This window comes from Lagenorhynchus albirostris, chromosome 12 (genome assembly GCF_949774975.1).
Source record: "Lagenorhynchus albirostris chromosome 12, mLagAlb1.1, whole genome shotgun sequence".
Classification (NCBI taxonomy): Eukaryota; Metazoa; Chordata; class Mammalia; order Artiodactyla; family Delphinidae; genus Lagenorhynchus; species Lagenorhynchus albirostris.
The window spans coordinates 69,116,024-69,138,070 of NC_083106.1; the positions used below are offsets into that span (position 1 = coordinate 69,116,024).

Below are 22,047 nucleotides of genomic sequence, written 5' to 3' on the forward strand. Positions count from 1 at the left end.
TTTGACTAACTTTTGCATACTTTTAGATATCTTTATATATTCACCATTGCTTAAAATGTTTTGAAAACATTTCAATGGAAAATTTCAAATATACACAAAAGTAGAGAGATTTGTATAGTGAACTCCTTATCCCTTCAATAGTTATTGACACTTGGCTTGTTCCAGCCCTTCACCTGCCTCTCACCCCACTGGATTACTTTAAAGTATCCCAAATGTTGTATCTATAAATAGTTAAGACTACCTGATTTATTGTAGATTTTTGTTAAGCGTGAAATGCTCAATTATAAATATTTTTTTTACCATTTTGCTTTTTACTTGGCTGTTTAGTGTTTTAAATTACCTAGTAAAGTATTTATATGAGCAGTTATGAGGTATATTATGCCTTGTTAAAATTAATATTTTACTTTTAATTGCAGGGAAAATTATAAAGTCTGTTCCTGGAAAACTAATAAAAGAGGTGAATGACTGATTTATGTGTATTCTATAAAATGATAGTTATAAGCATATTTAAATAGCAATAAATTTTAATGGGTTATATGATAATGAAAATCATAATCTTGATTTTTATACCATGATCTCCACAGAAAGGTCAGCATTTGGAACCTTTCATCATGAATTTCATTAATTCTTGTGAATCTCCAAAGCCTAAACCAAGTAAACCAGAACTGACCATTCTCAGCCCTACTTCAGAAAATAATAAGAAGGTACTGTGCATTGCCTCAGAGAGCCATTAAGTTTGAAGGTGTCCTACTTGAGATGACTTTTCCATTATAGGGAGAATCCTGTGTTAATGAAATGGATGGGACTTTATATTTTCCTTATGTGGAAATTAATTGTACAGTATAAGGAGTATATGTAGTTGCTTCGTTCTTTGCTTTAAACGGGATGGGTTTTTTTTTTCCTCTTTTTATAAATTTATTTTATTTGTTTATTTATTTGTGGCTCTGTTGGGTCTTCATTGCTGTGCACAGACTTTCTGTAGTTGGAAAGATCTGGGACTACTCTTCATTGTGGTGTGTGGTCTTCTCACTGTGGTGGCTTCTCTTGTTGCGGAGCACGGGCTCTAGAGCACAGGCTCAGTAGTTGTGGTGCACGGGCTTAGTTGCTCCACGGCATGTGGGATCTTCCCGGCATGTGGGATCTTCCCGGACCAGGGTTCGAACCCGTGTCCCCTGCATTGGCAGATAGATTCTTAACCACTGTGCCACCAGGGAAGCCTGGGGTAAGTGATTCTTTAGAAACCGTATTCGTAAACTATCATTCTGTATTTTGGGGAATTTTTAAAAGTGGTTTTCTTAAGCTGTAAATCACCTACTTCCAGTAATCAAGGAATTAATTGCTATAATATATTTATTTGCTGGTATTATATAATTTTAATGGCTTATAAAATATTTCATCGATTCATTGAACAAATACTTTATTGTGTGCCTGCTATGGAGAGGCACTGGGAATATAAAGATAAATTACCTGTCTGCAAGAAGCTTAGTTCAGTGCCAGAGTAGGACCCAGTATGGGGAGCTATGTGAGCCCAAAAAAAACCCTTCATTTTGTTTATCACTATAAAGGGTATCTTTAATTTTTTTCACTTTATAGGTTTATTGTTGGTAAACAGTAATACAGTTGATGGTTGTGTATTAATTTTTAATTCAGTAATCTTGCTAGACTTATATTAATTTTAGTAACGTATCCATTAATTCTTTTAGATTTACACATGAAAATGATGGCAGTTTTCTTTCATTCATGGCTAGGACCTGCTATACAAAGGGAATGGTTGCAGTGTTTCACCATTAAATAATAAATAGTGTAGCTTTTTTTGTAGAAATCCTTTATGAGGTTAAGGAAATTTAAGTCCATGTTTATGGGTGTACTTAGCCTATAATTTTTCTTTCTCATTGTATCCTTGTCAGGTTTTGGTATTAAGGTTATATTAATCTTTTTCTATTTGCTGGTAGAATTATAATTGGGATTATTAGTGCTTTAAATAAGTGATAACCTGTTAATAGTCATTTAGGCCTCAAGTTCTGTTTGTGGGAAGTTTTTTTTTTTTTACAACCAATTTAATTTCTTTTATGATTATAATATTCTTCAGGTTTATTATTTCATGAGTCAGATTTTGATAGGTTATGTTTTTAAAAAAATTCTCAAAATTTTGGCCTGAGGTTGTCAATAATATCCGTTTTTCTTTTTGTTTTCTCTGACATCTATAATTATGTCCCCTTTTATTCCTGACATTTTTTGTCTTTTTCTTTCCTTTTCCTTTTTGATCAATCTTGCCAAAGCCTTTGTCCGTTTTATCATTTGGTTTTGTTGGTCTTTTCTATCAGTTAAAAAAAATTGTTTTAGATTTATTTATTTATTTATTTGGCCACACAGCGTGGCTTGCAGGATCTTAGTTCCCCGACCAGGGATCGAACCCAGGCCCTTGACAATGGAAGCACGGAATCCTAACCACTGGACCACCAGGGAATTCCCTATCAGTTTTTGGTTTTAGTTCCTTAATTTCTGCTATTTGATTATTATTAATGATAATAGACTCTTTTTTTTTTGGCATACTTTTGGGGTAAGTAGGGCTGCAATTTAGTTGCATTTTAGCATTTTTGCTATAAGTAATTCTTCATATCTTGTTTTTGTCTCATATAGTAGGCCTTTCTGAGCTTTGACTATTATTGTCCAAATAAACTTTGCTTAAAGCTTAATGTTTACCTCTAAACATCCTTTAATTAAATAGTGATTTATAATCTTTAAATCATGTTAGAATTAAAATTAGCTATTATTGATGTTTTTATGCATCTTTATGTAGATATGTTCATTTGCTCCTTTCGGTGTAAAAAATCAAAGGGGTTCTTTATAGATAATGAATTTTCTGTTATGTCTAAAATGAAAGTCGATTTTTATTTAATATTTTGGCCCCCCGCAAAATATTGTATTTTTTAATTCAATTTTGGGTGTAAATGTGGAATTTTGGGGGCAGACCTTAACCTCTGTGACATTGTAGGGTTTTTAAAAATATTCTCTTTTGATTGGACAAAGTTTAAACGCCTTTGCTCTGTATCACTTTACCCTTAGTAATTATTATCAGCAGGTGTAATAAACTATATTTTTTTATTTCAACTTTTACTTTAGCTTTTCAATGATCTGTTTAAGAATAATGCAAACCGTGCTGAGAATACAGAAAGAAAGCAAAATCAGAATTATTTTATGGAAATGATGACTTTAGAAGGAGTCTATGATTACCTGATGTATGTAGGTAAGATATCTGTGGTTACTGTTAAAACCTGTTTCTCATCCATGTATTATATTTTTTCTGTGATGCAAATTAATGCTCTTGAGTATTGCCCCATTATAATCTTTTTTAATTGAAGGTACTTTTTAAAATAAGAATTCAATGTATATAATTGATCTTGAACATATTAAAGTTATTAGTGTTTACAAATAAAATATTGACCATTTGTATTTTTTGCATTGGAAAATGTTCAGATATCTATTTACCTTAATGAAGTGTTCTGTGTGATCCTTCTCAGGACGGGTGGTTTTCCAGGTTCCTGACTGGCTTCATCACCTCTTAATGGGAACTCGAATCCTCTTTAAAAACACCCTGGAAATGTACACTGATTACTATCTTCATTGTAAACTAGAACAGTTATTTCAGGAGCACCGTTTGGTTTCACTCATAACACTTCTCAGAGGTTTGTATTTTCTCATGTGTTTGTTTCATGTTTTGAGTACTTGTAAGGATTTTAATTAGACCTAAAAGAGCGAAAAGTCTTGCTTTTCTTTGTTTTATTAGTATTTCTACCATGAGGAAATACTTTGTATATAATAGGTGAAAATTCCAGCAAATGTTTCTTTTTGTCTCTTTTTAGATGCTGTATTTTGTGAAAACACTGAACCTCGCTCTCTCCAAGATAAGCAAAAACGAGCAAAACAGACTTTTGAAGAAATGATGAATTACATTCCAGGTAATGTAATATTTAAAAAGTAGTTTAATATAGATTAGCACTCTTTTGAGGTCATGATGTATAGTAATTATTGAGGCTAATTTTTACTGTGAGTTTTAATTTTAGAAGTAGTTACAGAAACCAATTAAAATTAACTCAATTGGTTAAATAAAATTTGGTTTTTATGATGTTAGCACTAAGAACTTTAAGGTAAGGCTGTTTCTACTCACACAATAGTCGGATTCTTTCAATAACTTAGAATCAGACTGATCAAAGTGATAGGTTTGTGGGACGGTTGGAGTCCTGCTGCCCAAGCACTTCACCAGGAGAAGAGCTAAACTAGTGTGTGTGAGTGAAAGGTCAGAATTCATTCATTCATCCCAAGTTTATTGAGCACGTTCCATGTGCCAGGCACTGTGCAGAACGCAAGGGATATAAAAATCGTACTTGGGTAGCTCAGTCTGGCAGGAAGGTAGACATACAAATAAAACATACATGTGATTATAGAGCCATGTTCAAGTTACATAGTATCTCAAAGGAGGAGGGTGATCCCCTCTCTTATAAAGGAGGTAGGCTTGGGCCACTAAATGAATGAATGGTAGTAACCTCTTACTGAGATGGGAAACATGAGGAAAAAACGTCAAGAGGTCAAAGCAGAGGATATTTAGTTTAGGACATTTTGAATGTGAAGTGCCTATACATTGTTCAGGAGGAAATGTCTAGTAAGCAATTAAATATCCAGGTTTGGAAATTGGAGGAATGATGATATAGGATAAATATATGGGAGTCATGTGTGAGTGGGTAATAATGCCCAGGGAGAAAATATAGAGTAAGAATGGAAAGCACCTTAGAGAATTCTCATCATTGAAAAATGAGTCTCAGAATGAGCCTGCTGCTCTGTGAAGACAGTTAAGTTAAATCCCTGGTCTGAATGTGAAAGTGAACCACAGCTGTTTTTGAGTGAATCTTCTCTAGGTATATAATGAAGTAATTTCTTACTTCTTTTGTATTATAGTGACCTTTAGCATTTACAGTTTTAATAACAGTCTTAGTTTTAACAACATGGAAAGCCAGTGAATGTAATAATTTCTTATTTTGCTCAGGCACGAATTTGAATCACATCTACTTCAAGACTTCATTTGGGAAGAAGTAATTTAGCTACTGAGGAAGCTTAGCATGCTTTCTGTTGTCCTCTACTCATTTCTTCCTTAGTAATGAAGAATCTGAAAGGATCGTTTATTTTTGTCCATTATGCTTCATGCATATTAATTGGGAAATTCTGTGTAGTATTGGTGAATTAAAGGATTCACAAAGACGCATAAATATCAAGGATCTACTAAACTTATTATAAATTGAATTTGGCTTTTGCCTCTCAGGGTTAGACTTACCTTATAAAAGCAAACATAAAATGAGCATTTTCCATGAACAGCATTAAGAGTTTCATTATGATCAGAGTGGAAAGGACAAATATTTAAGCACCTTGTTTACTTAAAAATAATTTTCTTTTCCTGCTTGGAGGAAAACATTCAGCACAGATTTTAATAAGGACTGACTGTGGTAATAGGAGTGATACATGACAGCTGTGTAGTCACACATGAATTGGAACTTTGGGGACTCTAAATTAGTGTGTAAACATTTTCCCAGGAGATTGTTCTGTAAGATAGTCAATACTAATTATGCAAAAAGTACAGAAATAAAGTGGTCATATTCATTGAAGAGAGTCTATGTTCACCATAAAATTAAATTAATTATTAAAAATATTAAGATATTCAAATATTATGAAAACAGAGAGAGTAAAAAGTAGAAGCCATCCTGTCCCCACTGTGCAGAAGTAGCTACGAGCTCCCGTTTGGTGTTAATCCTCACAGACAGTTTTTATGTATCTCTATACATGTATGTACAAATGTACGTGCATAATTTTAGCATTTTATTTTGTTTGTTTTACTTGAATGGGATAATAAAATATGTATTATTTTCTAACTGTCTTTTATCACTTAATAGTATAAACAGATTTCTTTACTGCAGCATTCCCCAGAGCTTGCAGTATGCATTGTGCATTGTGAATCTCCCAAAGGAGGATTCCCAATACTGCATTTCTTGACCACAGAACCCTTTTTTCCAAGAGCTTCTTGCCAGAACACTGATTTAGGAAATGCTAATTTACAGTTTTTGCATAATACCCGGGAAAGAGAGTGGAGATTTTGCTTTATGATCCAGTAAATGATAAGTCACTTTATAATATAAAATTGTTTCACATGTGGCTTTCTTGTTTAGATCTGATAGTCAAGTGTATTGGTGAAGAAGCCAAGTATGAAAGCATCAGACTTCTTTTTGACGGTTTACAGCAGCCAGTTCTCAACAAGCAGGTAAAATTCATTAAAGCAGGTTGACTAGTGTTGGCTAGGTTTAGCAAATGACACAGTAGGGTGTCTGGTATATTATTAACTGTAAAGTGATGCTATACTAAAGGAAGGCAATGTAATTCAAACATTTGGATAGGAAAAAGTATCTTTGTTAATAACTCTCTTTTGCTGAATACCTTTTTTTCTTTATAACATGAACTGTTTTGATTTAAAATAAATATATATTCACTATAGAAATTTGGAATATACTAAAAATTCATGAAAAAAGTAAAAATTTAAATATCAAGAATTCCATCATTCATTCAGGTTACATAGAATAACCACAGTTAACATTTTACTGTTCATAGTCTGTTACATAGCCCGTTGAGATCTTAATACAGCTACAATTTTGTATCCTGCTTGTTTTCTTTAAAATTTTTGTTACATATAAAATGTTTAACATAAAATGAATTATGAGGAATAATAGTAAAATGAACTCATGTGTATGTAAAACTCTTTAAAATAGAACATTATGGATACTATTGAAGCTACTGCTTTTGTGCTTGTTTTATATTGTCAGTTTTATTCCCTGCCTTCCCCTTTAGCGGTAACCATAGTGCTAAATTTGTGTTTATCGTTTCTATGGGTTTTTTTTGTCTAATGCCTTAAAAAATATTTTTTTGGCGTTTTAGCTGACTTATGTTTTATTGGACATTGTGATACAAGAACTGTTTCCAGAGCTCAGTAAGGTAACTGAAAAGCGCAATTTTTCTCTATGTTTTTAGTGGTATGCTGGCATTTATTTTAATTAGAGACATAAAAATTAAGGAAACCCTTGTGATTCTGATCATTTTAAAAATGAACACCCTTATTTTCTTCATTCAACATGCTCAAACATAGAGTGGATTTTGGGAGATAGGAGCTGAATAGCCTCTGCCTTGACTTCCTCCTTTCCCAATTACAGTCAGATAGGGACACTATACCCTGTAGGGCCAGAGGAACGTGCGAGTTTACCTCCTAGCAGTAGGATGGGCCAAGCTCTGCAGGCTATCATCTGCAACACTGAATGCTGTGTAACTCAGACTTGAGCATTTTTGAAGCAGTTGAGCTTATATGAACCCAAGAACACAAAATGAATTGGAATTGGAGGATGCTAATATTATTATTATATTGAATTTTGAGGATTTTGAGTTTTGAGCATTGCTTTTTACTGTTTTTATTTTTTGACCAATCCCTTTGGTCAGATGAAATAACTATTCAAGGTTGTGATACAGCAATGAAATGTCAGTTTCATAGAGGAAACCAGATTTGGACTATTTACCTACTGAATACAAGTTTTCAAGTTATGGCAGTATTAAATGTATATTAAAGCAGGGTGGCAGTTATGGATAGTTTGTGTTCAGTTTACATGGGAATCAGTACCAGGAAACCTCCAGCTCTCTGCTTGAGACTTTATGAGGTCTATCGCTATACCTTGCCATTTTTCTTCTCTCTAAAACGTAAATAATTTCTTGTGGATACATACACACACACACACACACACACACACACATATACACAATATCTTAGGTTAGGATTTTAATACACTGAAACTGTTAGGCAATTTACAAATCAACTCTGGTTTGTTTGTTTCTTTCTCTTCTATTAAATAGATTTCTTTTTAATTTAGGTACAAAAGGAGGTTACCTCTGTGACGTCCTGGATGTGAACATTTGGATTTGGGATAGAATAACCAGTTGAAATGTCTGCTATGCTAGTGTAGTCGATATGTGCTGTTTTTTCTTTTACTTTTGTATATTCTTATATATATCATGTAATTCAGTGTCTGAAATTTGGATTTTGTTTTAATAAAGACTAACACGGACTTAATAATGATGAAAAGTGATTGGGTCTCATAGCCTCCTTTATGAGTTTTTCATAGCAAACAAGGGACTTCTTACTCTTGCTGGATGATTGACAGGTTATATATAACCCTTTAGGGTGTAAAAACTGAGTACTTAAAGACATTTGTGTGATTCAATGTGTGATTGAAGTTGCATTTCATTGAACTGTATTCCAAAAACTTATATAAACAACTTAGTCAAGTAGATTTTGGGTTTATGTTGTCTCTCCAAAAGAAAAATATGAATTAACTGTATTCTTTGAGGAAAGTTAAATAATTATTTTTAAAGTTTCAATGTTGAGAATTCTACTGATAATTTCTTCCCATGATATGGTTTTCTCCTTCAACCACATTTGTCTTTCAAGAGTGGGCGTTTTGTGTTTGGTTATTGGCTGTAGTGTTCATTCAGAATATATTTATTGAGTTTCAGCCATGTATCAGGCACTGATAATGTGGGAACTCTAAATATAAGTTGGAAAACTAACCCATTTAATGGTACTATTCATGTATGTTTTTCAAAAGTTTGTAAAAATGGTCATTAGATATTGTAAATGTTTTAAAGGTTTTGCCAGTAGTTCTATTATTTTTTTTTAAATTATCAGCATAGAAATTTATTTGAATTCAAAATAATATGGTTATATTTAGGATAATATAATAATTCTCTAAAGCACATATCATCGTTGGCTCTGAGACAGTTCTAAAGATGTCATTCTTTTGAAGTCAAAATGTAGTAAGAATGTACAAGGAAGCAAAAATATAAAAAATAAGTTTGCTAAGTATTGGGAGTTGTTATAAGAGGGGCACACCAAGGTAATGTAACAGAGTTCAAGTTACATAGCATGCAGCAAGGAGTTCTCTTGCTTTACCAACTCCTGGAAAATAAACCAGTAACCTCAGAATGCAAGAATACCACCACTGGGTTAGCAGGACAAACTTTCTGAGGGACACAGGGAGTAATTCACTATACTTCCCCTTTCTCTAACTCCTTGCCTCACACCGATTTCTTTTCTTTCCTCCAGGATAGGTTTTATCCCATGGAAAAAAAATGTGGATTTATTTGTAAAATGGAGTAAATAATATCCTGTTTGAAGTAGGCAACGTTTTAACTGACAATGCTTAGGAATCAAACTTTTGAGAAAGGTCAGTCAGCTAGCTAGCAGAGACCATCAGTGGCTTGCAGAAAAAAAAAATTCAAATAATATGTGTTTGCTAAATATATAAAAAGAATAAGCAGTTAAAAATGGGTGGAAAATCCCAGGGTTTATTGTGACCTAGACAATCAGAAGCAGACAGGTGACCTTTGATTAAGCCCATTTACTTGTGGAGTGAGCTGTGAGGGGCTCCAAGATAGAGTTTGGTTTCCAACAGTGTCCACAGCCAAAGGGCAAACTCAGAACATCTCCTTGTCTCACAGAAACTGGAACATGGATGAGAGGTCTTTTTTGGAGTAGCCCTTCATCCTGTAGATCTGATGGGCCTGACTGCCCAGAAGGATTGCGCTCTTCGTGCTGGCAGCAGAGTCCTGTGTTGTTCCGAATCCACCCTGATAGTTATTAGCTGAGGGAACTCCATCCATCACCCCAGGTACAGGATTATAAGTGTCACTTGACCAACATTATCCTGAGCTCATATTTAGGATTTTAGCCAAGAGTTTGGGGTCAGGCCCTACCTGATTCCCAGATGCATAGCTGCAGCAGTCCCAGCCATACTGATAGCTAACAGCAAGTTGTCGCAGATCTTCGCAGCCTACCCAGTCCCAGCAGTTCCACGCCGCGCCACATTGCAGCCCACGCACCCCGGCAGCTCTTGGGCAGCAGCAAATTCTTCTGCGACTCCTCCCACCGCAAATGTGAGGCTCCCAGACCGAACAGCTCCCACACCACCAGAAACAGGGGCATCCGTGAAAACTGCTCCCATTTCCTCAACTTCTTTGGCCAAATCGTTCAAAACCATAGGATCAACAGTACTGGAATCTATTAAGAGTGAGCCTTTCTTCACTTGTTTTTAGAATTTCATTTGCTCCAGAACAAGCTTCTTTCGCATCGATGCTGGTGGGCAACATTGTAATAATTCTGTCAGCTTTTTTGGCTACATCTGCTGGGGAAGACACTACCTGTTCACCTGCGTCTAGAAACTCCTTGCATGCATCAGGGAACACATCATAAATAATGAGTGGATAGCCATGTTTCATGAGATTTTTTTGTCATTGGATTCCCCATGTTGCCTACTCCAGTGAATGCAACTGGAGTCTTAGAAGCCATTGACCTAGAATACACCGCTGCAAGGCTGGCCACCGCCGGTTGCTGCCGGCAGCTCCAGTACCGGAGGCCAGAGGCAGCTCCACGGAGCTGTAAGGAGGCTGCCATGCTGCCCCCGCCCCGCCTCCCCACGGTGACCTCCGCGGCTCCCAGTTCACCTACTGGCTGTTAGGGTGCGTGGTCTGTTATCTTTTTAATTGCTTAAAAGTTCTAGACTATGTATAAATTTCTTTGAATCAGTGCTTTACTACCAAGCCTTAAACATTTACTAGTTTCTCAGGGACAGGTGGGAAATTAATCAGTCTAATTCTTCACATTTAAAAATCCATAGCATTTTGCATATTATTATTTAAAGTGTCATGGTGAACTGGAAAAATAAAATATGTATAGCCCTTTTATGCCATCCTCACCCACTTTCCTATAAATTGTGGTATTTTGTTTATTTAGATGAGAAAAAAATTCTTATGAGTGTATCAAATGGCCTGGGCTACCATGACAAAATACCATAAATGGGGTGACTTAACAGAAATTTATTTCTCACAATTCTGGAGGCTGGTAAGTCCAAGATCAAGGTGGCTGCAAGGTAGGTTTCATTCTGAGACCTCTTCCCTTGGTTGTAGACGGCTGCCTTTTTTCACTGTGTGCTCACATGACCTCTTTGTGCGAGCGTGTGGGAAGAAAGAAAGAGATCTTTCTCTCTCTGCTTCTTCTTATAAGGCCACAAATGCTATTGGGTTAGGTTTTATGACCTGATTCAACCTTAATTACCTCCTAAAGACCTCATTTCCAACTATAGTCATACTGGAGTTTAGGGTTTCAGCATGTGAATTTTAGGAGGACACATGTAAATCTATAGCAGTGAGTGAGCTCTATTTAAAGAAAATGTGCTGTATAAAAATCTACAAATACAAAATCATTCGCTATATAAAAGGGAAAGGAACTAGATGCATTCTCTGTTGGCCAGGCATTTTATATCACATTTCACCGTCCAATAACTGTGAGATGGTATTATTCCTGTTTTATAGATGAGGATAATGAAGCCAGAGAGAACGGTAAAGTTGGAATTCAAACTTAGGTCTGTCTCTAGTCTTCGTGTTCTTGTCATTGTTGACCCATGAAAGGAGCCTTTATTTCCAAAAGCGGCCACTCTGGATCCCTTTAAAAAGTAAGTTCCCCTGGTGCATTTCAAATATTTTACTTTGCACATTCCTTTCTATCCATCTCTATGTGTGTCTTGTAGTGCATGAGTTTCACATTTTGAAATGTGTTTATTAGAAATAACTCTCTGTTTCTGGTTGGGGGATAAAATGAAATTAAATAGATGGGAAGATACTTTGAAATTTATAAAGGACATTATAAGTTTGTGCTATAAGTGTAATCATTTAGCTGTAGATAGCAGAAAATTCGGAGAAATGGTTGAAAGAAAGCAAACATATTTATTGACTTCCTAAAAACCGTTAGATTTTACAATAAAAAGTCAGAAGTCTAATCTGCCACTGTTCTTTGCAGACTGTATAATGATATATATACAAGTTGTAACTTCAGATATGGTCAACATTAGAATAAAAATGACCGACTGACTAAATGAATGAGCAAACATCTTGCTAGTCTGCTCCACTTCCATTTCAAAGACTGTTGTCTTTTATGTATCCAGTAGTGTCTTCAGTGTTGCTAGATACGTAAGGAGAAATCCTTAACCTGAGGCCTGTGGCCCCTAGAAGATCGTCAAATCCAGTGAAAAATGTTTTTTGTATTTCACTATTTTTTGTTAATTTGATGTTTATGATTTTCTTCTATCAAATTATATTAAAGTATTATTCCAAGTAAGGGATGTGGCTGTATTCCAGTAAAACCTTACTTACATAAAGCAGTGGCAGGCAGGATTTGGCCCTTGGGCTGTAGTTTGCTAATTCCTGATGTGGAAGAACGGAAGCAAGGAGGGAAAAGGGATGCTCTTAGAAAACTTGTAATCACCTTCATATTAGGGAGTGGCAGGGGGGAGGCTACAAAATTTACTCTTTGGAGAAAGGCACCTGTCCTTCTTGGGGAAGACTTAATTGGCCTTCTGGTTGCAGAGGGGTTAAAGAAGAGTCTAACTGCTCTGCATAATGAAAAGGGTGTTTAGGTAGAGAAGTTATTTTCTTAATTGCTTACTTTCTCTGGAGGGGCTGATACCGGAGAAAAAGGACTGTGTGGCTTTTGGACTGAGTCAGGAGGGTGGCAGAGAGGCAGGAGAGAAGGAATCATGCACGATTTGTTCACCTTATTCTACACGTGTGTATTGAGTGCTCACTATCTGCCAGGCAGTTTTAGATGCCAGGGATATATTTGTGCATTTCTAAGCTTACATTCGAACCCAGGGAGACAGACAATATAAACAATATAAATAAGAAAACAGTATATAGTATGTTAGAAAGTAACAAGTGCTCAGAAGAATAATACACTGAAAAGGAAAATAAAATGGTATGGGTGGAGGTGTGCAGTTTAAAATAATGTGTCCAGGACATTGTAGAAAAGACCGGAAGGAGGTGAGATATCAAGCCATGCAAATATTTTGGAGCCCATATTCCAAATATTTGGAAATAGCAAGTGCGAAGGTTTGAGTGGGAGTGTGCCTGTTTTGTAGAAAGAGTAGCAAGGAGATCAGTGTGGCTACATCATGGTGAGTGAGGGGAGATAATGTCAGAGAAATGACGAGAGACAAGATCACAAAGGGCCTTGGAAGCCATTGTGATAACTCCCTTTTACCTGGTGTATGATGGAAAGATTTTGAGCAGGCCAGCAGCTATATTGTGATAGAATTACTTTGGTTACTGCATTGGGAGTGTTGAGAACAGACTAAAGAGTAAAAGTAGAGACAAGGAGCTCATTTAGCAGGCTGGTGAAGTAATTCAGTTGAAATGACAGTCATTTGGATCAGGGCAGTACCTGTGGAGTTTTCGTGAAGTTGAGGTCTTTTGTTTTTAAGTTGGGCAACAGAATTTCCTGATGGACAGGTTGTGAGTTTGAGAAAAACGGAGCAGCCAAGGATGACCCCAAGGTTCTGCCTGAGCAATAGGAACGATGAAGGGCCTATTAAATGAGCTGAGGGAGATTGTGACTGGCACGTGTTTTGAGGGGAAGATCAGGAATTCATTTTTGGACACAAAGTTTGGGGGGGGCCTATTAACCGTCTTAAATAGAGATGCCAAGTAGGCAGTTGTATTTATGAGTCTGGAGTCCATGGGAGGGGTTATAAATTTGAGAGTCACCAGGATCAAGATGTAAAACTGGATGACAGCACCGAGAGATGAAGTGTAAACAGAAGAGAGAAGCAGTCCAAGGACCGTGCCCTGGGGCTCTCCAGTGCTTAACACTAAGGGAGCTGAGAAGGAGCCCCAGGAAGGACTCCCAAGTGATGGGTTTGTGGATGCTTTGTAGGAGCATTGATATCTCACACTGAGCTGTAAGTTTTCTTCTCCATTGTAACTCCCTCCACTTATGCCCACTTAACACTTCAACATTATGCTAGCTGCTCTTGGGAGTGGAGGGAGTACTGTATCCATATTTGGGGACAATGCCTGGCGGAGAAAATGGGTACGGCCTGGAGACTTCAGTTTTTAAAAGTGGCTCAAATGTCTGAAAAAATGGGTGACATTGAAATTTCTTTATAAGGAAATGTGTTTTAGGTAATTTTCTAAAGTTTGTCAGCTCCATTTTCGTCATACAAGAATGAAAACTGCATAATTTTCCCTGAGGGATTTTATTCATGTTACTTAATGTCAGAACTGTGCTTCCTATTTAACTTCCCTCCCGCCTCACCGCACACACAGGTGCTCAGGGGAACTTTCTGACATTTTCTCCTAGTGTGGGCTAGTTTAATCTCTTGATTGTAAGTGATGGAACTCAACTTTGCTTTAGAAAAAGAAAAGAGGAATAACATATTTTTTCATGTAACCCAACTACAGAAAGGCAATAATGGAGTTGTCCTCAGTATGACTTACCCAGCACTTGAATAGGGTCAGGACTCTCTGTGGACATATGTCCATTTCTTGTCTCAGCTTCTGTCCTGTTAACTGTTATTCTTGTGGATGCCTTCATGTGGGAGAGGACGGTTAAACAAACTGTGGAATCACGTGATGATACAGAGGGGCAAAGAGGGAGCTTGTCTCTCTCTACATCTATACCCATATAAAACCTTGTGGAAGGATTCTTATTGTCTTGGCTTGCCTCTTAATTCAGACCAAGATGATCAGGCACTATAACTGTGAGGCCTAGGTCATATGCTTCCACCAGAGCTAAGAGATTGCTTCTGTAATTAACTGTCCCACCAGGACTACCTGGGATTGAAGAGGTTCAGTGTCTCCCCAAAATGGGGGCTCTTTCCAGGAGTGGGAAGAGTTGCTAGATTGGCAAATATGTGCATGTGTTTCTGTTTTCAGATGTTAATTTTGGCTGTCACTTCCACTCAGCTGTGAACAGTCCAAGTGCCAGGATGTGTCTTTCTCACCCCTGTATCACCTGTGCATAGTCCAGCAGCACCTGGCACTAAGCAGGTAATGGGCACAAAAAGACTAGTTTGTGGGGGGATGGACACAAAACGACTAGGTGAGTTGAGGTGGAATGTACGTGCAGGGAGTTAAGAGGAAGGGGTGTGGCCTGTGATCCAGGTCCCTCACCTCTCTTATGACTGTTGCCAGAGTGAAAGACATATTAAGACCAGGGCACATGCCTCTCTCTCTGTGATCCTGAACCAGTGCTGCAAGTAAGGTGATCATGTCAGCTAACCTCAGGACACTGGTGACTCATGTGCACACTCACAGATTTCTGAATCAGATAAAAGGCATTTCAGGAGAAGGAGGAAGCAGAGAGAGGTGTTGGAAAGAAAGGGAAAGGGGCTGCTATAGAGGTCTAACTGCTGAGAAGTTATAAGGGAGCACGAAGACTGATACTGATTTTTTTCCCCAAATAGCCACAAAAACAAGAAAAGTTACACTGAATGCGGCCAAAGTATTGAATAATTGAAGGACATTAAGTATATAAGAGATACAGCTGTGTGGACACTGACAGATACACTTAAGTTGAGGAGGCCGGTGAGCTGAGCACCAGAGGGAGGGAGAATAGCCCTGCTGAAGCATTGCATTCTGTTGAACTGCACCAAGTGCTCACTCTTTCAATTTTCGTTTTTTTTGGCCACACCATGCAGCTTGCAGGATCTTAGTTTCCCGACCAGGGATTGAACCCCGGGCCCCGGCAGTGAGAGTGCTGAGACCTAACCACTGGACCACCAGGGAATTCCCTCAATTTTCTATATTGATGAAAAGTTTAAAGATGTTCATGCGGTCTTAAATAGATTAATGATCTTTTGTAAATGAGGTGGACTTGTGTTAATTTTTTTTTCTTTTTTAAAATAAATTTATTTATTTTTGGCTGCGTTGGATCTTCGTTGCTGTGTGGGTTTTCTCTAGTTGCGGTGAGTGGAGGCTACTCTTCATTGCAGTGTGCGGCTTCTCATTGCGGTGGCTTCTCGTTGCGGAGCACGGGCTCTAGGCTCACGGGCTTCGGTAGTTGTGGCATGTGGGCTCAGTGGTTGTGGCTCTCAGGCTCTAGAGTGCAGGCTCAGTAGTTGTGGCGCACGGGCTTAGTTGCTCCGTGGCATGTGGGATCTTCCCGGACCAGGGCTCAAACCCGTGTCCCCTGTATTGGCAGGCGGATTCTTAACCACTGCGCCACCAGGGAAGCCCTTGTGTTAATTTTTACAGTCTATTAATATTTCTAATAGTTGTACACTCTCCTCCCTCTGTTAAGGGACCTCTGGCATTAAGCTGTGGCTGGTATCTAGAGGAGATTAGCAGTTGTCTCACTCTGGGATTGAGCCCACTGGGGTCTCTTGATCTAGATTTGAAGGGGATGACTAGTAATTTATTACAGTGAATAATATTTAAAATACTTAAGTCAATGTGTGATGTATTTTTTCTATTTATATTTTAAATGTGAATTGTATTGGCTTCCTCATTAGCCCTGTAATGCTACTCCCATTCACTTGCATTGTGGGCTTTCTTGAATGGGTTAGGGAGGGGCAGATGAAGCAGTGATCAGATAGTCAAGGAGCCAGCAGCCTCCTTATCTGTGGTATCATTCTAGAGAACAGTAATGACCGAGGTTACCTTACTAGTTTGTTCATTATGTCTTGTTCTACAGTAGTGTCTGGGATCTCTTGTTTTATAGTCCCATCTTCTCTTTCCACTTTTACCCAAAGATAGATACTCAGTCAGGAATAAGGCAAGGCTACGTGAAGAAAACTTGAGCAGGATAATGATACACCTGTGTGGTAGATGAGCAGGAATGATGCTATATGCATTTCTTAGTTATGACACAAGAGTTATCACAAAATCAGTTTCACAACACGATAAATTAGTGAAATTTTTAGGAATGCTATATAAATGTAAACATATAAGGTCAATACATTGTGATTTTACCAGAAAGATAAGACTTGTTTATTTTTTAAGTGTATGGATTTCCTTACTTCATCTGCAGAGTATAGATCTGAAAAAAAGTCAATACCAAATTAAAAACTCAAGCTCAATTAGAAATTTGATTAGCCATATTTATTTTTTCTTTATAAAAAAAGATATATCTTAGGGACTGATTTCATTACTAATATGCTTATTATTTAATGATTAAAGTACCAGAAAAAGTTTAGTGTTGTTTACTTTTAGAGTGATTTTGGCTTTCATAAAAATCTGGATTTCATACATGTGAATGTACATTGTTGGAGTGGAAGTTAAGAACTCAACATAGTTTTCAAGACACACTCAGAAGGTAGTGTTTTTATTTTTAACATCATTTCATATACATTTGTTGTACTAGGAGAGTCTCAGAGTACTCACAGGGGCCACTTCTCACTTTTGATTGTCCGGAAGTGGAACATCTTTATTTGGAGGAATTCCAAGGTAATTGGGGGAGGGGGCGTTGAAGGAAGCCAAAAGGCTGGAGCTGAGTCCTCACTCAGCCTTCTTTTATCTTTATGAAAGACAGCTTGGGCCTGAACCAGGCTCAGCTTGTTATTTGCTCCCATCTGAATGGAGGCAGGCAGCCAGTGGCCCTGGCAGGTGTAGCTGTGGTGGAGGTGAACCCAGCAGCACCAGGCTGGTGTATGAAGGCTGTTCCCGTGGCAGGGTTTTAGCCATGCCTCACTTTCCTCGCTTGCTCTCCATTTCTAGGCCTGACTCCACGCTTCCAGATGATTCTGGGAACTAGCTAATATTCTTCTGGTATGTCTCTGCTGATAGACTTGTTGTTTTTGCAACCAAAAATCCCAGTGAATAGTGAATCTATAATTTCCATTGTTGCTTTTATTTTTATTTTTGAAGTTTTTGTTTTATTTTTTAATTTACTTTGGCTGCACCACACGGCTTGTGGGATTTTAGTTCCCCGACCAGTGATCGAACCTGGGTCCACAGCAATGAAAGCCCGAGTCTTAACTGCTGGACCACCAGGGAATTCCCTCCGCTGTTGCTTTTAATATGCCAGTATCCATGTCATAGGTCAGAGTTAAATTGTCTTCATACCCTAACTAGCTTACTTGTTAACCGAATATTTTCATCAAGTATTTCATTCAGGTTCTTAGAGGGCTCAGTATGCCTTACTAGAGATTGGAGATCTCCCAGCTTGTTATAAAAGTTTAAAGCTCCTGCTTTTGACTGCATTAGTTAGGAAAACTCGTTCCTTTTGATTTGCTTGGGTTGAGCCAAATCAGCTTCTAAAATGTGTCCTATTTTACCAGCACAAAAATAACATTAATTGTAACCCTTCATCTGTAAGGTTGCCTCAGGGCTGCCCCGGCTGATTACGTAGATCATCTAGGGGACGGTTGTGGGTTGAATTGTGTCCCCTGAAAAGATGCTGAGGTCTTGTGGCAGGACTTTAGTCCCAACCCCGTGTACCCGTGAATGTGAGCTTATTTAGAAATAGGGATTTTGCACATGATTAAAATAAAGTCATTAGAGTGGGCCTGATCCAGCATGACTATGACTTTATACAGTATAAAGGGAAATTTAGACCCAGAGACAGACAGGTACAGAGGGAAAAGGATGTAAAAGCATGGGGAGAATACCATCTATAAGGCAAGGACTATCTGAGGCTAGCTAACCAGAGCTGGGAAGAGGCCTGGAACAGATTCTCCCTCCCAACCCTCAGAAGGAACTAACCGTGCCAAATTGATCGTAGACTTTTAGCCTCCAGACGGTGAGATGATGAATTTCTGTTGTTTAAGCCACCCAGTTTGTGGTACTTCGTTACAGCAGGCCCAGGAAACTAAATCAGAGACCGTTACTAATTTAGGCAAGCCTAGTCATGTATCCACAGGGCTACATACTCTCTGAGGGCACTTACTCTGCTGAAAACTGCTGAGGGCAGCTCTGCCACCAACTGCATTTAATGTGTCTGATCACGGTGTACCAGCTGGTCTGCTCTATCATCGGCATTAATTGAGGAAAATTCTTGACGTACAACCAGTTCAGATAAGTTAATTAAAATCCCTAACACTGTATGACTTGAACATTTTTATTTTTAGGAAACCACTATTGGTCTTAAATTCTGTACGTAAAAACCGTAAAATTTAGTAGTCTTACTTAAAATATCCTTTATTTACTGTTCTTTCCTACCTAAAAACTGCATGTATTTTTCTTGTTTTGGGGGTAAGAAGGGGGATAGGGAGTGTTAGTAGATGGCAGGGGCTGATAATCAAGGGAAGTGATACCAGTGATGAACTGGCAAAGAGTTTTCCATCAGTCATATTGTCTTGGGTTGTAGGTGTTTGCTTGAGAGAAGTAACTACCAGAGACAAGGAGTATATCTTCAATTTTATTGTTTGGAACCTACAATTGCAAAGTGTTTTCAGGTCATTTCTTAGACCACTGAATAATACATGTACACATATTTAGAAAACTTACAAAATGTTTTTTAAAAATTTGTGCTCCAATAGGATTTACCCTATTTTACAGGCCAAGCATAAGAAAATACACCCCAAATGCAATCTTATTGACATTTTCCTCTTACAGTCTATGGACATTTGGTTATTTAGGGCCAGTCTGTATATGCATAGAACCTAGGGCATTATTTTACTGCAACATTTACAAAGAGGTTGTGAAATTTAAAAGTATGTTTTGTATCAAGAATACCTAATAATTGTAAACATCAAGAAACATTCTCACTCTTCCATCCTTTAGCTGCTGTTCACTGACTCTGTGTAGGGTGAGGGCTCCCACTTCTTACTGAATCATTTCTACGGTAACGAGCAGGCTCACGTGGTCCCCCCACCCCCTTAAGCAAGTATTTGTTCCTTGTGCATAAATCATTCATTTCGTCGGTCTGGGTATTTCCTGAGCACCCGCTTAGAGGGGCACTCTCTCAGGCAGGAGTTCTCATATCTGTGCCTGAGAATGACTGAGAGTGACTGTTCAGATTTGGAGGCAGAGCTGACTTTAGATTTAGGTATACCACTTAAAAAAAATCAACCTTGGCTCCGCTCTGGATTTCCCATAACTGGGGGAGGGGGCGGAGTGTGTGTGTGTGAGACTAGAATCAGTGCTGGCATCTTGCTGGGGAGAGACAGGTGCAGGTTTAGAGCTACACCTTCTCTAAGAAGGTTCTCTTCTCATGACACCTTCCCATTAGGAAGAAGGAAGAAAGAAGCAGAGGGAGAACTGATAGAATCTCATAAAATTATTAGTAGCTAACTCCGTGTGTCAGGCACTCTGCTGCTACTCCTTAGCAAATACGTATTTAACAAGTGTAAATGGCCTTTAGCTCTGACTCTTCTATAATGTTAAGTTGGTCCTGGGCATCCTGGTCTTTCCTTCCCTTTCTCCCTGCCCCCTGACTGCGTTCTGCAGCTCCTGGCCTTTCCCATTATCTGCTGCACCTCTTGTCCCAGCTCCTCAAAGGCACATGGTGGTGCAGGAGAGAACGCCACCCTGTGTTTAGTCCGTTAAACTCCCTATAACAACACGCGCTGAAAAGGAAAAAACAGACCAGAAATAAAGCAGACTTGTTCTACATGAGTCTGGGGCTACGGATAGTTAAAAAGAGAGGAGACCATTAAGTATCTTCCTGAACAGTTAACTGGATATAATTGAAGGAGTGCGGGACTGAGGTCAGAAGGCCCAGGTGCAGGTCTGGGATCTGTCACTTTTAGCTATATGGCCTTAAACATGTCAATTCTTTCTGAGCTTTAGTTCCCTCATCTGTCAAATGGGAAAAACAATACCTGTCTTGCCTACCAGCGAAAGTTATGGGCATCAAATAAGATAGTGTGCTTAAAACTCCCTTGTAAATGATAAAGTTCTATGTAAACATAAGTTGTTTGGTGGATTAGAATGAATATAAAGGAGAAAAATGATGTGTATGTTTTAAAATTGTTTATAAAGTTTTATTAAAATTTGCATATGTAAACTAAAGATGGTTGGCCTTCTCCTCATGGGGCCCCTTTCATTTCTTTTCTTGTGTGTTTGTTAAGTTGCTGATCCTGAGTGATGATGTCAGTGTCTTCATTTACAACCCTCGAAGCTCAGCTTCTAGGAGACTGCAAGGATGGTCCGCACCATCACAAAGCCAGTTCCTAAAAGGTAGACTTGAATCTCACTTGAGAAAAAAATACAGTTCCATTAATGGCAAGGAGAATTTTTGGCTATTGGTATAAAACTATGATCACTGCCAAAACTGAAAGAAGTATTAGAGAAAAACTTCCATGGCAATGACTTCCTGCAGAAAACTGGATCCGACCTTCAACTGCTGGATAAATTACTCTCATTTTTGAGATGTATGCGGAAACCACGTTGATATCTTGGTCACCTAGAAAAATACATACATTATTTTAACTACAGAAAAAATAATTATCAATTAACAGTAAGAAGGGGAAAGCCAATGTACTTCTCGAAAGTCCTTTGTAATTAGATATAAGAGGGAAGATATTCCTTTCATAAGCAGGGATAAAGTGTCACAGAAGACAAGAACAATGGCGATCACAAGTGCAAAGAATCTGATTGCTTTTTCATGTTCCAGATGTGAAATGTGCCCATTGTCCAATATTGGATAATTGGGGGGAATAAATTGTCTAAGCTCTGAGATGACTCAATATAGAGGCTCTTGTCATCAATGCCTCTGAACCACTCCGGACTGAGGGCATTAGGGAACTGGGTCAATATCAGTTAGCTGAGACATAAAAGTGGCTTGTTTTTTTTGGCTTGCCTGCTCAGGAATCATTTTCACGTAACTGATGCTGAGGCAATGGAGTCTTCACTTGCAAAAGAGAGGAGAACCGACAAATACTAATCGCCTGTAACTACAACAAACCCCTAGGGACCTGACAGACTTTTATTTAAAAAATGCCACACTACAGGGCTTCCCTGGTGGTGCAGTGGTTGAGAGTCTGCCTGCCGATGCAAGGGACATGGGTTCGTGCCCCGGTCTGGGAGGATCCCACGTGCCGCGGAGCGGCTGGGCCCGTGAGCCATGGCCGCTGAGCCTGCACCTCCGGAGCCTGTGCTCTGCAACGGGAGAGGCCACAGCAGTGAGAGGCCCGCGTACCGCCAAAAAAAAAAAAAAAAAGCCACACTACAAATCATATATCTGATAGGGCGGTTAAT

General features: G+C 38.3%; 2 protein-coding genes, 1 long non-coding RNA gene and 1 pseudogene across 7 annotated transcripts in view; 2 read left to right on the forward strand and 2 right to left on the reverse strand.

Moving 5' to 3' along the window:
• Positions 1-8,165, forward strand: part of SNX14 (sorting nexin 14) — a 68,601-nt gene extending 60,436 nt beyond the window's left edge. For 4 of the 5 annotated variants that reach the window (XM_060167881.1, XM_060167883.1, XM_060167884.1 and 1 more), the window contains 8 exons: positions 417-457; positions 585-704; positions 3,124-3,247; positions 3,522-3,686; positions 3,864-3,959; positions 6,213-6,304; positions 6,973-7,029; positions 7,950-8,165. In XM_060167881.1, the coding sequence (XP_060023864.1) occupies positions 417-457; positions 585-704; positions 3,124-3,247; positions 3,522-3,686; positions 3,864-3,959; positions 6,213-6,304; positions 6,973-7,029; positions 7,950-7,988 (734 nt within the window). In that variant the 3' untranslated portion in view covers positions 7,989-8,165. The remainder of the gene's footprint in view (positions 1-416; positions 458-584; positions 705-3,123; positions 3,248-3,521; positions 3,687-3,863; positions 3,960-6,212; positions 6,305-6,972; positions 7,030-7,949) is intronic. The other variant, XM_060167885.1, reaches the window with a different exon arrangement.
• A 1,387-nt stretch (positions 8,166-9,552) lies between these two features.
• On the reverse strand, positions 9,553-10,572 carry LOC132530622 (3-hydroxyisobutyrate dehydrogenase, mitochondrial-like; annotated as a pseudogene).
• Positions 10,573-10,881: 309 nt separating this feature from the next.
• Positions 10,882-15,866, forward strand: LOC132530624 (uncharacterized). The gene is made up of 3 exons (XR_009543839.1): positions 10,882-11,585; positions 14,842-14,955; positions 15,606-15,866. It is a non-coding gene; the product is annotated as an uncharacterized LOC132530624 (long non-coding RNA).
• A 3,385-nt stretch (positions 15,867-19,251) lies between these two features.
• The window catches only part of NT5E (5'-nucleotidase ecto), a 44,898-nt gene continuing 42,102 nt past the window's right edge, over positions 19,252-22,047 (reverse strand). Inside the window, exon 9 of the mRNA XM_060167886.1 lies at positions 19,252-21,253. Coding sequence (XP_060023869.1) covers positions 21,090-21,253 — 164 coding nt within the window. The 3' untranslated portion in view covers positions 19,252-21,089. The remainder of the gene's footprint in view (positions 21,254-22,047) is intronic.